Source organism: Hoplias malabaricus, chromosome 1 (genome assembly GCF_029633855.1).
Source record: "Hoplias malabaricus isolate fHopMal1 chromosome 1, fHopMal1.hap1, whole genome shotgun sequence".
NCBI lineage: Eukaryota > Metazoa > Chordata > Actinopteri > Characiformes > Erythrinidae > Hoplias > Hoplias malabaricus.
The window spans coordinates 53,669,094-53,682,920 of record NC_089800.1 but is presented as its reverse complement, the minus strand read 5'-3'; the positions used below and the strand labels follow the sequence as shown (position 1 = coordinate 53,682,920).

At 47.2% G+C, this 13,827-nt stretch overlaps 1 protein-coding gene across 4 annotated transcripts in view; it reads right to left on the bottom strand.

Moving 5' to 3' along the window:
- The window catches only part of sik3 (SIK family kinase 3), a 41,569-nt gene that overhangs the window by 9,855 nt on the left and 17,887 nt on the right, over positions 1 to 13,827 (bottom strand). Inside the window, exons 2-15 of one of the 4 annotated variants that reach the window (XM_066679534.1) lie at positions 11,589 to 11,705; positions 11,372 to 11,435; positions 10,093 to 10,254; positions 9,715 to 9,839; positions 6,484 to 6,607; positions 6,208 to 6,326; positions 5,919 to 6,029; positions 5,391 to 5,525; positions 4,048 to 4,119; positions 3,405 to 3,514; positions 3,072 to 3,225; positions 2,771 to 2,923; positions 2,296 to 2,387; positions 50 to 172 (exon numbers count right to left, since the gene is read on the bottom strand). In XM_066679534.1, coding sequence (XP_066535631.1) covers positions 50 to 172; positions 2,296 to 2,387; positions 2,771 to 2,923; positions 3,072 to 3,225; positions 3,405 to 3,514; positions 4,048 to 4,119; positions 5,391 to 5,525; positions 5,919 to 6,029; positions 6,208 to 6,326; positions 6,484 to 6,607; positions 9,715 to 9,839; positions 10,093 to 10,254; positions 11,372 to 11,435; positions 11,589 to 11,705 — 1,661 coding nt within the window. The remainder of the gene's footprint in view (positions 1 to 49; positions 173 to 2,295; positions 2,388 to 2,770; positions 2,924 to 3,071; positions 3,226 to 3,404; positions 3,515 to 4,047; positions 4,120 to 5,390; positions 5,526 to 5,918; positions 6,030 to 6,207; positions 6,327 to 6,483; positions 6,608 to 9,714; positions 9,840 to 10,092; positions 10,255 to 11,371; positions 11,436 to 11,588; positions 11,706 to 13,827) is intronic. The other 3 variants (XM_066679543.1, XM_066679551.1, XM_066679559.1) reach the window with 3 other exon arrangements.

Below are 13,827 nucleotides of genomic sequence, written 5' to 3'. Positions count from 1 at the left end.
TCTGTAGTGTGTGTGTGTGTGTGTGTGTGTGTGTTTGGGGGTTCCTCACCGTGAATACTCGGGGATCCAGCCCCGGGCTCTGGCTCTCTGCGCCTCGGAGAGCTCGGAGGAGGCGTGTCCGGAGCTGCCCGCGGCGTGTGTGGTGTGCCGCTTGGAGCTGTTCGCCAAATACCTGCACCACGGGGGGCGGGAGGGAGACAGGAAGCAGCACCAATCAACTCTCCCGTCAGCCATGTAGCCATCCAATCAGAAAACACGGCGGCTGATTTGTTACTGTTTTCGTTTTTGTGAAAGCTTAGTGGCAAGCCAAGCCATGAGAGGACCACAGGATCATAATTTGGCATCAAAGTTCAGAATTTAGAAAAGTCGAAAGGCTTGATTTGAGCAGAAGCCAGAAACTCGATGGAATTAGGGGCAAAGAGAAAAGAGAGAGAGCGAGAGAGAGAGAGAAGGAAGCGAGTGATGGCACGGAAAAAACGACAATAGCTAGGGGGAGAAACGCCCGAGTATGGCGCTGCCCCAGTGGCAGAAAGCGGTGCTGCAGCCTTTAAGACACTCCCCACACCCCACGACACCAGCATAGCGAGCAGCTCCCAAACACCCGACCACCAGCGCGCAAAAAAACAAACAACCCACACCCACCCCTCCACACACTCAAAGCAGGAGGAAAAAAAGAGCTTAAGGCCACAAGAGGGCGCAATACACACACACAGCTTCACTAACAACAGTTTATTCTTACACACACACACACACTCGCTCTCAAACACATTTCCAGTCTTGAGTAGTACAGGGACGATCCCACACTCCACGCTTCAATTCATATCTATAATTATTTCCTTCTCAAAGGTATTAAAAAGGAATAAATACATATTTTTTTACATTCCTCCACCTCTCCTCGTGGTGATGCAGGTTTGTTGTGACGGTAGCCATTGAATATCTGATGATTACAGTGAAATAACCTCACGTACGCACATCCAATCTCACAAAACCAGCTCCTGGGAACAACCCCGAAACTTTGGGGAGGATTTTGATAATCACTCTTTCAAATCAGTAGTAACTGAGCATGGAACAAGACCGGGAACTGACCGACCCCTAATGTCTGCGGTAGGGAACTGTGGAATCACCCTCTGTCCTGCCCTGGGATGCGCCTGTAGTCGGCCCAAGACGACAGGAGGCGGAGAGATGGCGGGGCAAATTAATAAATGTTAATGTTAATCCCCTTCTCTCCCAGAGTTTCCTGCAAAGCTGCTGCTTCAGGGTCATTGTATTTCATTTGTAACGCACCAATCCATGTAATGGAGCCTATATTTAGAATCAGTATTGAACACTGAATGTAAATCAGCTTAAAAACATATCGCCGCTGTCTGGACAAAACCTTACACAGGGCTTTATCTCCTCCTCCAATTATTTATGAGTTTTTCTTGATGGATCTGTTTTTATCCCAGGGTTCCCTCCCTTTAGCCTGGACTCCCTGTCCCACACAGCGCCCCCAACCTGGCACTAAAGGAAGTGCATGCTTCACTGAGCTATCATCTGTATTTGAACCCTTACAACTCAAACCACTGCACCTTTCCTAATTTAATTTGGCACACTGTCAAAGGCAGATGCCATCTTTAAAATATTTTAAAAGTGGACATATCCCCCTCGTCTCCAACAGTGGAATACAATTATATTTCTTAATGAAGCGTCTGTGACCTGCTTTGGTCCAAACCCCACAGCAGTGTTCTCCCCCTGTGTAAACAGCCCTGTTCAGAACGCCCGCTTTCAGCACCTGTTCCTTTAAATGATAATGAGCCGCTCGCTGTTCACCCCGACCCCGAGCGCACAGCAGTGAGGAGCGAGGAGCAGAAGCTCTGGTCTTTAGCCGTTTTCACTGGGTTCTCTTTCTTCTCCGTTTTTACTCAGTGCTCTTATTTCTCGGCACTCCTTGTGTCTGTTTTTCTGTGTTTAACCTCGTTTTTGCGCTCTCACATAAACACGGGTCCAGACCTGTGATTGGACAGACTCAGACGAGGGGGCGGGGCCATTCTAAAGTCTCTGACTTTCGTCAGAAACGGAGCAGAATCATAATGACTCGTTTTATCCCGTGTTTTCAGACTCAGGCAGCGCACAGAAACCTGACTGGGGTCTTGTTTCACAGTGTGTGGGAGAGAGATTATGACAGCGAGAAAAAGCTTTCAATTAAATTTTAATAATATTAGTGTTCAAAGCAGATTTGCAGGAAAACTTCTGGGGCTTAGATTTTGAACATGAAAGCAAGCGTGCACACACACACAAACACACACACACCCTCACCTCTGCACCGCCTCTGGATCTGGTTCTCCATCAGATCCTTCCTCATCCACCGGGGCTACAGCCGGGATCGGGTGCTGAAGAAGAGGAGAACCCTATAATAATAAATAAATATACTACACAGACTCATTCAACAACAAACTGTCACTGACACTACAGCGCCCCCTTCTGGAGAACATTCCACCTGCTAAACATGAGTGAGGGGCTCTCTTCTAATCAAAACATCTTACAAAGGCAGAGTAACACAAAGTGCTGCCACTGCAGAAGCATGAGAAATAAAAAAACTAGACACATGCTCATCAAATAATACCAAACTTCTTTCAGCAGGTTTTAAAGAAAACATAGTTTATCATTTATTTCTGGAAAACATCTGCAATGACGACGAATGGGGAATGATTAATTAAATTATTCAGTGCATGTACTCTATATTTTGTTACTTCTCTTTCTTTCTCTCTCTCTCACACACACACACACTTACGGGACTGGCAACGAGTGGAGATTGGCCCCGGGGCCGTTTCAGCATCTGCTGAGCATGGAGCTGAATATTGGCCCCTCCGTCTGAAGCCCTTCGTCCCAGCGGCCCCATCCCATTCAATAACTGCAAAGTGGGGGGCTGCAGTAAAGACTGTTCCTGGAGAGGGAGAGGGAGAGAGAAAGAGAGTAAGCTGCAAGGGATTTGTTGTTGAAGGTTGTAGATGTTTGTCTGACCTAGCAACAGTCACTATGGAATGTTATCATGGTGGGCGGAGTCAGGTCAAAGTGATCAGCCAATGGCGTACCTTGTACTCCAGCTGCTGTGTGGGCTGGAGACTCTGAGTGGGCAAGAACGCAGGGATATGGGTCATGGTGGGGGGCAGAGGAGGGAAAGGGGGCTGGGGGATGGCCCTCACGAAACCAGGGGCCAGCTTCTGTAGCTCCTCCTGCATCTCTGCCCTGGAGAGAGAGACAGACAGACAGGTACTTCTTCACATTAAATTGTAATGATTACATTGTGGGGACCAGCTGTTGTCCCCAACAGGATAAACAAATACCACAACATGAGTGTGTAAGCAGCGTAAACAGGTTTTGTTCCCCATAATGTGACATATTTTTGATGTGCACACACACAGTACCTGGGATCTGGAACTCCCACTGTGTGACGTCTCATGGACAGATATCGCGCCATGGCCTCTGGACTTGGCTCTTCCCCCTCATCGCTGTCCAACGCCATTGACCCGTCAGGCTACACACACACACACACACACAGAGTTCACTCAGTTCACACACACTGCAGCAAATGTTTATGTTGTTAAAGGGACCCTATCATAAAAATCTGAATGTTTTTTTAGATCCCTGTTTCTGTGACATAAACATACACTACATCCAGACTTCAGACCATTGTCCAATGCCATTTCAGCCTGGATGCCTTATTTACCAAGGCCTGGCCAATCAGAACAGAGCTCATTTTCCTATGATCGTCTTAAAGCTACAATAAGAAAAACAAGAGAGGAGTAAAGATGAACTATAAGGAAAACACCACACAGGGGCCCTTTAACCTGTGATGGTTTGGCAGGACGCCCCAGGACCAGCCGACTGTCTGACCACACAGACAAGAGCAAACTGAGGAGGATTTCTGTTCTCCACCTCCTCCTACATGCTCTGAGCTGTTACTGCGCAGCGTTACACAACCACAGCCTCTCGCACTCAGAGAAGGACATGGTGGGCACAGGGTGCAACGGCGAGAGTCCACCACACAGCGGCAGCACAGACACTCACCTCCACGATCTGATTCTCGGGATTGATCAACTGGACATGAGGAACGGTCATACTGACTGGGTTACTCGGATCCTGAGAGAGAGAGAGAGAGAGAGAGAGAGAGAGGGTCAGTGAAGACTTCACAGTGTATGGAACACAGAGGTTGGAACATTGCTGTGATCCTTAGTGAGATCAGGTATGAACGCTGGACGATGAGGCCCAGTTAATTTTGCAGCTGAATTAGTTTAGTTTTATTCTGTAGCATGGCTATGAAAAACTAGAGGGTGTCCAAGTTTCTTTGCAGAAAAGGAATTATTTTGCGTTGTCACATGGTCACAAGTACATTTTAACAAAAAAGTAACTAAATATATCTGTAGTTCTTCCACTTTAGTATTGCACTGGGAGTGCCTGTGGAAACACATGCTCAGAGGCTAAATACAGTACACAGCAGTGCCCAAACACCTACTTTATCCAACGGGAGGCGAGATCTACCTGCTAAAACACAGAGATTTGCATCTGGACAGGATTAAAATAATCACCACAGGTAATTCAGCTTGTACATTGCTCTGAGGCTTATCTATAGGACACAGTCGATTCAGAAAAAAATGAACTACAGAAGATTCCCGTTAAAGAGAATTACCCCGGGACCCCATGGAAATTTAATCCCGTCCAAACAGGGCTTTGGTCACATTTTAATCGGGGAAGGGGAAACGTGAATGCCCTTTTTCTGACAAGAGGAATAACGCTGCAGGAGCATTTTCCTGTTTTTAAATCAGAAATAAAAGGTAATTTATCAGTTTCACATCATTATTTAGTGTGTCGTCTTTGATGAAAAGTGCAAAATTTCATTATAGCTCTCATCTTCAAATAATAATTATTCTACATTTTTCATCTTGTTTGGTTTGTGACTGGCTCTAGATCAAAAACACCACCTGCTACTCATTGAAAATTCAGTAAAGTTCCCGGATGGAGCTCCATCACTCCAGAGAAAAGTTCCACGGTGCCAGGGGTTTACACCCCTCCTGCCAACACTTGACAATGAGCGTGGTGTCCCTGAGCTTCAGGGAGGTAACATCTGTGCATCCACCGTTAAACACTTGTGTCCATAATGAGTCTAAAATTAACTGAATCCACTCATAATAAGAGGCGTCCACAAACTTTTAGACTACATTTTCAGTCAATAGCAGTGTGTTTGTGTGTGTGTGCTCTCTGCATAAAGATATGCAAAAGATCAAACACTGCTTTGAAGGCTCCAGAGTGGCTGTTGTGTGAAATGAATATTCATTTCACACAACAAAACAGAGGGCAGGACATCAAAAGCTTCCCTTTACAAACCATAAGTCACCACAGCAACCAGAGCGCACCTGCACGGCATTCAGGGGGTAACCAATGGGGCGCGGTGTGGGCGGAGCCACGCGGAGAGTCTTGTGCCTCTTCAGCCGGTCCAACAAGAGACTGTAGATGGCGCTGTAGTGATCGTACGCGTCAGTGTGCAGCGACTGCAGGAGAAAGAGAGAACCCCCTTCTATTGACACTCACTGGCCACTTTATCAGAAACACACCTCCCTTCTACTGACACTCACTGGCCACTTTATCAGAAACACCCCCCTCTACTGACACACACTGGCCACTTTATCAGAAACACCCCCCTTCTACTGACACTCACTGGCCACTTTATCAGAAACACCCCCTTCTACTGACACTCACTGGCCACTTTATCAGAAACACCCCCCTCTACTGACACACACTGGCCACTTTATCAGAAACACCCCCCTCTACTGACACACACTGGCCACTTTATCAGAAACACCCCCCCTCTACTGACACTCACTGGCCACTTTATCAGAAACACCCTGAGCAGTACGGGTCAGTTCAGGTGTCTGTGTGGTCACCTGTAAGGTGCGCTCTCTGTCCAGTCCCATCTCAGACATGGCCATCAGGACCTGTTCGTTTATCAACTCCGTGTCCCGCTCCGTCTTCACCTGCTCACACTCCGCTATCAACTACAACACACACAGACAGGTTAGTGTTCGCCTCCGAGCGTACTGAGCTCTCCACATTTCCCCCATTCACCTCACAGAGCATCACACACCCAGCGCAGGACTGGGGGAGACTTCGTGAAGAGGTTTCATCATCAATCAGACAGCAACCCCCATCCCCACCCACACAATTCAGTCTCACCCTCTCAAACTCAGGGTCGGGGTCTCCCTGCTTCATCCACTTGTTTTTACAGATTTGCTCCATGGTCAACCTGCGACTGGGCTCCAATACTAACATATGCCTGATCAGATACTCACAGTCTGGAACAGAGAGAGAGAGAGAAAGAGAGAGAGAGAGAGAGAGAGAGACAGACAGACAGACAAAAACACAATCAAATCATATAAAAATTCTATAGCCAGCTTTATCGGGTGTCTTTAAGGATCTCTGTGTATATTAGTGTGTGTGTGTGTTGTGTACCTGTGGACATGAAGAAGGGAATCCGGAACTTTCCGCTTAGGACCCGAGCTCTGAGGTTTTGTAAAGTGCTGCCGTCAAACGGGAGAGCCCCACATACCAGCACATACAACACCACACCTAAACTCTACACAGACACACAAACACACACAGATATAAGTTGTGGGAGAGTGTTGCCCTCTCGTTCATGTACAGCTCTGTGAATGTCTCCAGCAGATGGCAGTGGACAGCGCTGGCAGGAAAAATCAATGAGCAGCAAACTAACAGAAGCCTCTGGCCAAGCAGGACCCTCCCGGTTCCCTCAGAAACAGCAGAACCGGTGTTTACTGGAGCACAGCGTGGATTTAGTCCAAACCTGGTGCGGTTCATTGCAGTGGGAACACAGTGCTCCTTAATCAAATTAAATCTGGTTCCTGAACCAGTTCTCCTCAGGATTCTTAATGAATAAGTGTTGCACATTTTAAAATAAGGAGGCTCAGCTGGAACAGGCCCAGTTTCACTATAATTATAAACAAATAAGATCTAGTGGTGCATTTTTCCACTGATTGGACCCTATGGGACTCTACTTGTCTTCCTTGTTTAGTGGCTGTTCTCTCGTGGTTCAGAGTGAGCCGAGTAGGGACTAAACCATGGTGTGTAAACCTTGCAGAGCGCTGATTGTCCAGAGAGAGTCGTCACTCTACGCCACGCAGCGCAGACATCCAGCACTAACTCTCCGGCAGCTCGTAAAATTACGCCGTGGTCTTTTGAAGAGGTTCAAATGTTCCTTGGATCAGTGGCCAACGAAAGAATCCAGCAAGAGCTTAACGTTACCGCAGCCGTTGTTGTGGTTTCCAAAGCCCACTGTTCCCCTTAGAGACGGGGTTAGAGACGACACTGATACATTTCAGGGGTGGGGGACGAAGCAGGGACCAAACAGAGTCCAAAAGAGTCGGAATCATGCAGTGGAAAAGCACCAAAAATGGACCAAATACGAGACACACGTGTGGCTATAAGATATCCATGTGTCGTCATCTTGCTTTGTCTGGACCATGGGAACCGAACAAATACGGGCAACCAGGCTATACAATCACCCCCCGTTACACCACACCAGCACCACCATTGAGTAAATATCACCCCCTAGTTACACCACACCAGCACCACCATTGAGTAAATATCACCCCCTAGTTACACCACACCAGCACCACCATTGACTAAATATCACCCCCCAGTTACACCACACCAGCACCATCAGTGACTAAATATCACCCCCAAGTTACACCACACCAGCACCACCAGTGGCTAAATATCACCCCCTAGTTACACCACACCAGCACCACCAGTGACTAAATATCACCCCCCAGATACACCACACCAGCACCATCAGTGACTAAATATCACCCCCAAGTTACACCACACCAGCACCACCAGTGGCTAAATATCACCCCCTAGTTACACCACACCAGCACCACCAGTGACTAAATATCACCCCCCAGTTACACCACACCAGCACCACGATTGACTAAATATCACCCCCCAGTTACACCACACCAGCACCACCAGTGACTAAATATCACCCCCCAGTTACACCACACCAGCACCACCAGTGACTAAATATCACCCCCTAGTTACACCACACCAGCACCACCAGTGACTAAATATCACCCCCCAGTTACACCACACCAGCACCACGATTGACTAAATATCACCCCCCAGTTACACCACACCAGCACCACCAGTGACTAAATATCACCCCCCAGTTACACCACACCAGCACCACGATTGACTAAATATCACCCCCCAGTTACACCACACCAGCACCACGATTGACTAAATATCACCCCCCAGTTACACCACACCAGCATCACCAGTGACTAAATATCACCCCCCAGTTACACCACACCAGCATCACCAGTGACTAAATATCACCCCCTAGTTACACCACACCAGCACCAGCAGTGACTAAATATCACCCCCCAGTTACACCACACCAGCACCACGATTGACAAAATATCACCCCCCAGTTACACCACACCAGCACCACCAGTGGCTAAATATCACCCCCTAGTTACACCACACCAGCACCACCAGTGACTAAATATCACCCCCCAGTTACACCACACCAGCACCACGATTGACTAAATATCACCCCCCAGTTACACCACACCAGCACCACCAGTGACTAAATATCACCCCCTAGTTACACCACACCAGCACCACCAGTGACTAAATATCACCCCCCAGTTACACCACACCAGCACCACGATTGACTAAATATCACCCCCCAGTTACACCACACCAGCGACTAAATATCACCCCCTAGTTACACCACACCAGCACCACCAGTGACTAAATATCACCCCCCAGTTACACCACACCAGCACCACGATTGACTAAATATCACCCCCCAGTTACACCACACCAGCATCACCAGTGACTAAATATCACCCCCCAGTTACACCACACCAGCACCACCAGTGACTAAATATCACCCCCTAGTTACACCACACCAGCACCACCAGTGACTAAATATCACCCCCCCCGTTACACCACACCAGCATCACCAGTGACTAAATATCACCCCCCAGTTACACCACACCAGCATCACCAGTGACTAAATATCACCCCCCAGTTACACCACACCAGCACCACCAGTGACTAAATATCACCCCCCAGTTACACCACACCAGCACCACCAGTGACTAAATATCACCCCCCAGTTACACCACACCAGCACCACCAGTGACTAAATATCACCCCCTAGTTACACCACACCAGCACCACCAGTGACTAAATATCACCCCCTAGTTACACCACACCAGCACCACCAGTGACTAAATATCACCCCCCAGTTACACCACACCAGCACCACCAGTGACTAAATATCACCCCCTAGATACACCACACCAGCACCACGATTGACTAAATATCACCCCCTAGTTACACCACACCAGCACCACCAGTGACTAAATATCACCCCCCAGTTACACCACACCAGCACCACCAGTGACTAAATATCACCCCCTAGATACACCACACCAGCACCACGATTGACTAAATATCACCCCCTAGTTACACCACACCAGCACCACCAGTGACTAAATATCACCCCCCAGTTACACCACACCAGCACCACCAGTGACTAAATATTTAAATGAGAAGATAATACCAGAGCGAGGGGATGATCGGTGATGCAGGTTCACATTTCTTTTTGTAGCAGATTCTACAAAATTGAAGTCACAGCCTGTGTCTTACCCATATGTCCACTTTGGGCCCATCATACTCCTTCCCTTCAAAGAGCTCAGGAGCTGCGTACGGAGGACTCCCACACCAGGTCTTCAAAAGCTGACCCCGAGAGAACATATTACTAAAGCCAAAATCTACACACACAGAGAGAGAGAGAGAGAGAGAGAGAGAGAGAGAGAGAGAGAGAGAGAACAGAAAGCAATAGTAAGAGAAGAGAATCAAGAGAGAAAAGAAAGAAAGAAAGAAAGAAAGAAAAGGATACAGAGTCAGAGAGAGAGAGAATCAATAACAGAAAAAGACAGATAAGATGATTGTGGTGTTATAAGACTGTAAAGTGTTAATAATTCCTCACGCCGCTGGTCAGTTTGGGCTCAGCCCGGCGCTCACCTGCGATTTTGATGTTAAGGTTGTGGTCCAGCAGCAGGTTCTCGGCCTTCAGGTCGCGGTGGACGATGTTCCTGCAGTGACAGAAATGCACCGCCGCCACGATCTGCTTAAACTTCTTCCGAGCGTCCTTCTCCGCCATCCGCCCGTGAGCCACCAGGTGGTCTAACACACACACACACACAGACACACACATTAGAAAGAGCAGCTCCAGCTGGGCCCCTGGATCTTCCAACCAAATGTGAACCTCAGATCCTAAACCTTGTATTCAAGAGCTACCACCAATCAATCAATACACGATTCTTTAGGAAGTGACTCTGTGTCGATTCAGGTATGATGCTTTCTGGAACAATTCAGTGCATAATGAAGCCGCACAACACACTGCGACTCACTGCATCTCCAGATATTTCACAACCACGACGAGACGATTCAGCTGTGATTATATAAACTGACATCTCTGCCCCCTACATTTGCAGTGTAGCGTAGAAACGAAAGGCTGTCGCTGTCTAACACACAAACCCCCTGTCAACAACCCAACCACCCCATGGTAGATCATAGTGACCTGAATTAATCCGATATTTATTTATTTATCCTTGAATTTATTAAGGCAGGAGAAATCATTATTTAAACTAATTAATCTCAAGCCAAAAGAGTACAGGCACTGATCTAAAGGAACACCAGCAAAGAGGTTACTCTTCACCTCCAGCTGACGGCCCCAAAGGTAGACAGGGGTCATCTCTCTTCTGCAGCACAACAGGAGGGGCATCTGCCCGAAATGACGGCAGAATAATGAAATAATGGCGGCACAGAGTGGACCCTCCTGCCCTTGTGGCACAGAAATATATCCTCGTTTTATAAAACCAGGGTGTTCATTGGCCTACATCATACACTCAGAAGGAAAACTGAGATCTGTTCTGTTCCTCTATAGAAACTGCTAGAACGCCAGACATCAGGCGTCAAAAATAGACCCAAAGCATATTTCTTGAGCTTTGCCTGTGGTAACTCAATTATGTAAATAAATGTATTTCTGACAGAAACACTTGTCTGAAAGAGATGTAAAACCCGTGTGCGTTCGAGTGTACTTCGTAAATGAAGGTTTAAACCCAATATTATCGTTTATCGCTGTAATTCTGCAGACGATAATCATTTGTCAAAATGGACCATATCACCCCGCCTGGTATAAACACAGCAGACCATTAACACCTCCACACACTGGCTGAAAACAGTAAAAAGGACCAAAAACATCTTAATAGATAAAGAGTACGTCTAAACATGAACTTACCAAAGATTTCTCCGCCACTGGCGTATTCTGTTACTAAATAGATCATCCTCTCTGTCTCCATCACCTGCAACACCAGCACAAAGGAAATCAGCCCTGCATTCAGCCTGATCAGACCATACCAGAACAGGTCAGACCAAATCTCTGTCTATAAACACTATCCCTAGCCATCGCTGGCCTGGACCAATGGGCTGCGAGATAAAAGGAGAGGGGGCGTGACCTGGTAGAGGCGAATGATGTGAGGGTGTCGCAACATCTTCATAATCTGAACCTCCCGGAAGATTTTCTTCAGGTTCTCGTCGTCCAACTGCGTCTTATCCACAATTTTAATGGCCACCTGAGAGAGAGAGAGAGAGAGATAGAGAGAGAGACAGAAAAAGAGAGAGAGACAAAAAGAGAGAGACAGAGAGAGAAAGAGAGAGAAAGAGAGAGACAGAGAGAGATTTAAGATCGTTAATAAAAATAAATAAATAAATAAATAAATAAATAAATAAACAGTGACAGTGGGTGACCAACAGCAGCATGCAGCCGTGTGTATGCTGTGTTTTGGCCCCAGGGAAATAAAGCCCCGCAGCACTGGGCTGTGGAGCAAAGGAACTTTGTTCTCTGGAGAGATTGAGCTCCATCCTGTTCCTTTAGAACCAGTGGAGTGGCGATCCAGAGCTGACCCTCAAACAACTCACTAAAGTTCTCAAAACTCAACAACATCAAACCCTCACAGCAATGTCTTCCCATGCACCCACTGCTTTCCTTGAGCATGAAACACCAGTGAACGTGTTGCGTAACTTCTGAGAAGCAGGATAACGGGACGGTGGAAGCGAGCTGGAACGATGAAGCCGGAAAAAACACATTTCCCGCCCTACACTACACATCATTAGCAGATTGGACAGAGATAGAGACAGAAGGAGCTGGGGTTTGTTTACGTGTGTGTCGAGCTCTGTCAAGGCAGGAGTAGTGCTGTATTTTCGCTGCCAGCGCCCAAGAGAAGGGTGGGCGTTATGGTAATATGATAAATATGATCAGGCTAATAATAACAACCATAAAATTCACACTCATGATAAATGATGTACATTTCAGCCTGCTTTTCCACTGCAGGATACCTACACTACTCCACTCTACTGGACCCTACTGTTGTTGTTTGGGACTGAACACAGCTCCGTCATCAGTTCAGACAGATCAGTAGAGTTTGTTCCTTCCTTGTTGCAGCTTTCGTCGGCCACCGAGCCAAGGAGCGTTTGAACCTCTTCAAAAGACCACGGTGTAATTTTACAAGCTGCCGTCGTGAGTCGGATAAAAACAAACGTGATCTCTGCTGCAGCTGGAGATTTTACAGATGGAGAGTTGGTGCTGGACGTCTGCGCTGCGTGGCGTAGAGTGACGACTCTCTCTGGACAATCAGTGCTCTGCAAGGTTTACACGCCACGGTTTAGTCCCTACTCGACTCACTCTGAACCACGAGTGAACAACCACTAAACAAGAACCCGCTTCCAGAACCAGGACTTGATTCACCTGGTGAAGGAGGAGAAAAAAACAAGTAGAGTCCCATAGGGTCCAAGCAGCTGAAAAGTGCCATAAAGTGTCCATACTCAATGCTACACTCTCGGGATTAAGGGTACAGTACAGGAACATTACTGTCACTAAAGCTACAGTGTAGTGTATCTTTAAAAGGTACAGCAGTGGCGTTAAAGTCCAGTTGTGTTACCTAAAGGTTCATTACATTCTCTTCTCCAGAAGGAGAGGGGGATCTCTGTAATCTTTCATTATACAACTGTGGAGAATAAAAGAACACAATAAAAGTCCTGGAGATGACACAGGGTGAATGACATCAACACAACTTCAACATCCACTGTTAATATAGAGTAAGGTACAGTTCTGTTCCTAAACAAAGGTACAGCACATGTTTCCCTGAGGGTACCACCACAGAGACTGTGTGTATGAGAGTGCAGTGCTGGCTAGAGGCTGGGCTGTGGAGCAGTGGAACTGTGCTCTCTGGAGCGATAGAGTACCATCCAATAGCTTTGGGTTGATTTGGAGCGGCGACTGTTCTCCAGAACTAGTCACTCAACACCTCACTGATGTTCTGGTGGCTGAATACCATCAAATTCTCACAGCAAAATGTTCCAACAGCAAGTGTAAAGCCCTTCCAGAAGAGCAGAGACTTGCTGCTGTGAAGAGAGGAGCACCCTCCTGATTAATCACAAATACTGAAGCTGTGTGGGGCCTAGAGAGACACACACGGGAGATGACCACTGTACAATGTTGTCTGCAGTGTGTGTGTGTGATGTCCAGTGATATTTTAAGCCTCCATTGGGCTATTATTGGCACTGGCATAAATCCAGGCACGGTGCTGATGTAATCACTTAGCTCCTGTGTGCACAAGGCCCAAACATCTGGACACACACACACACACTCTAAAAATGAATGGAATCCCAAACACAGCTCTCATCTGGAGTACATGA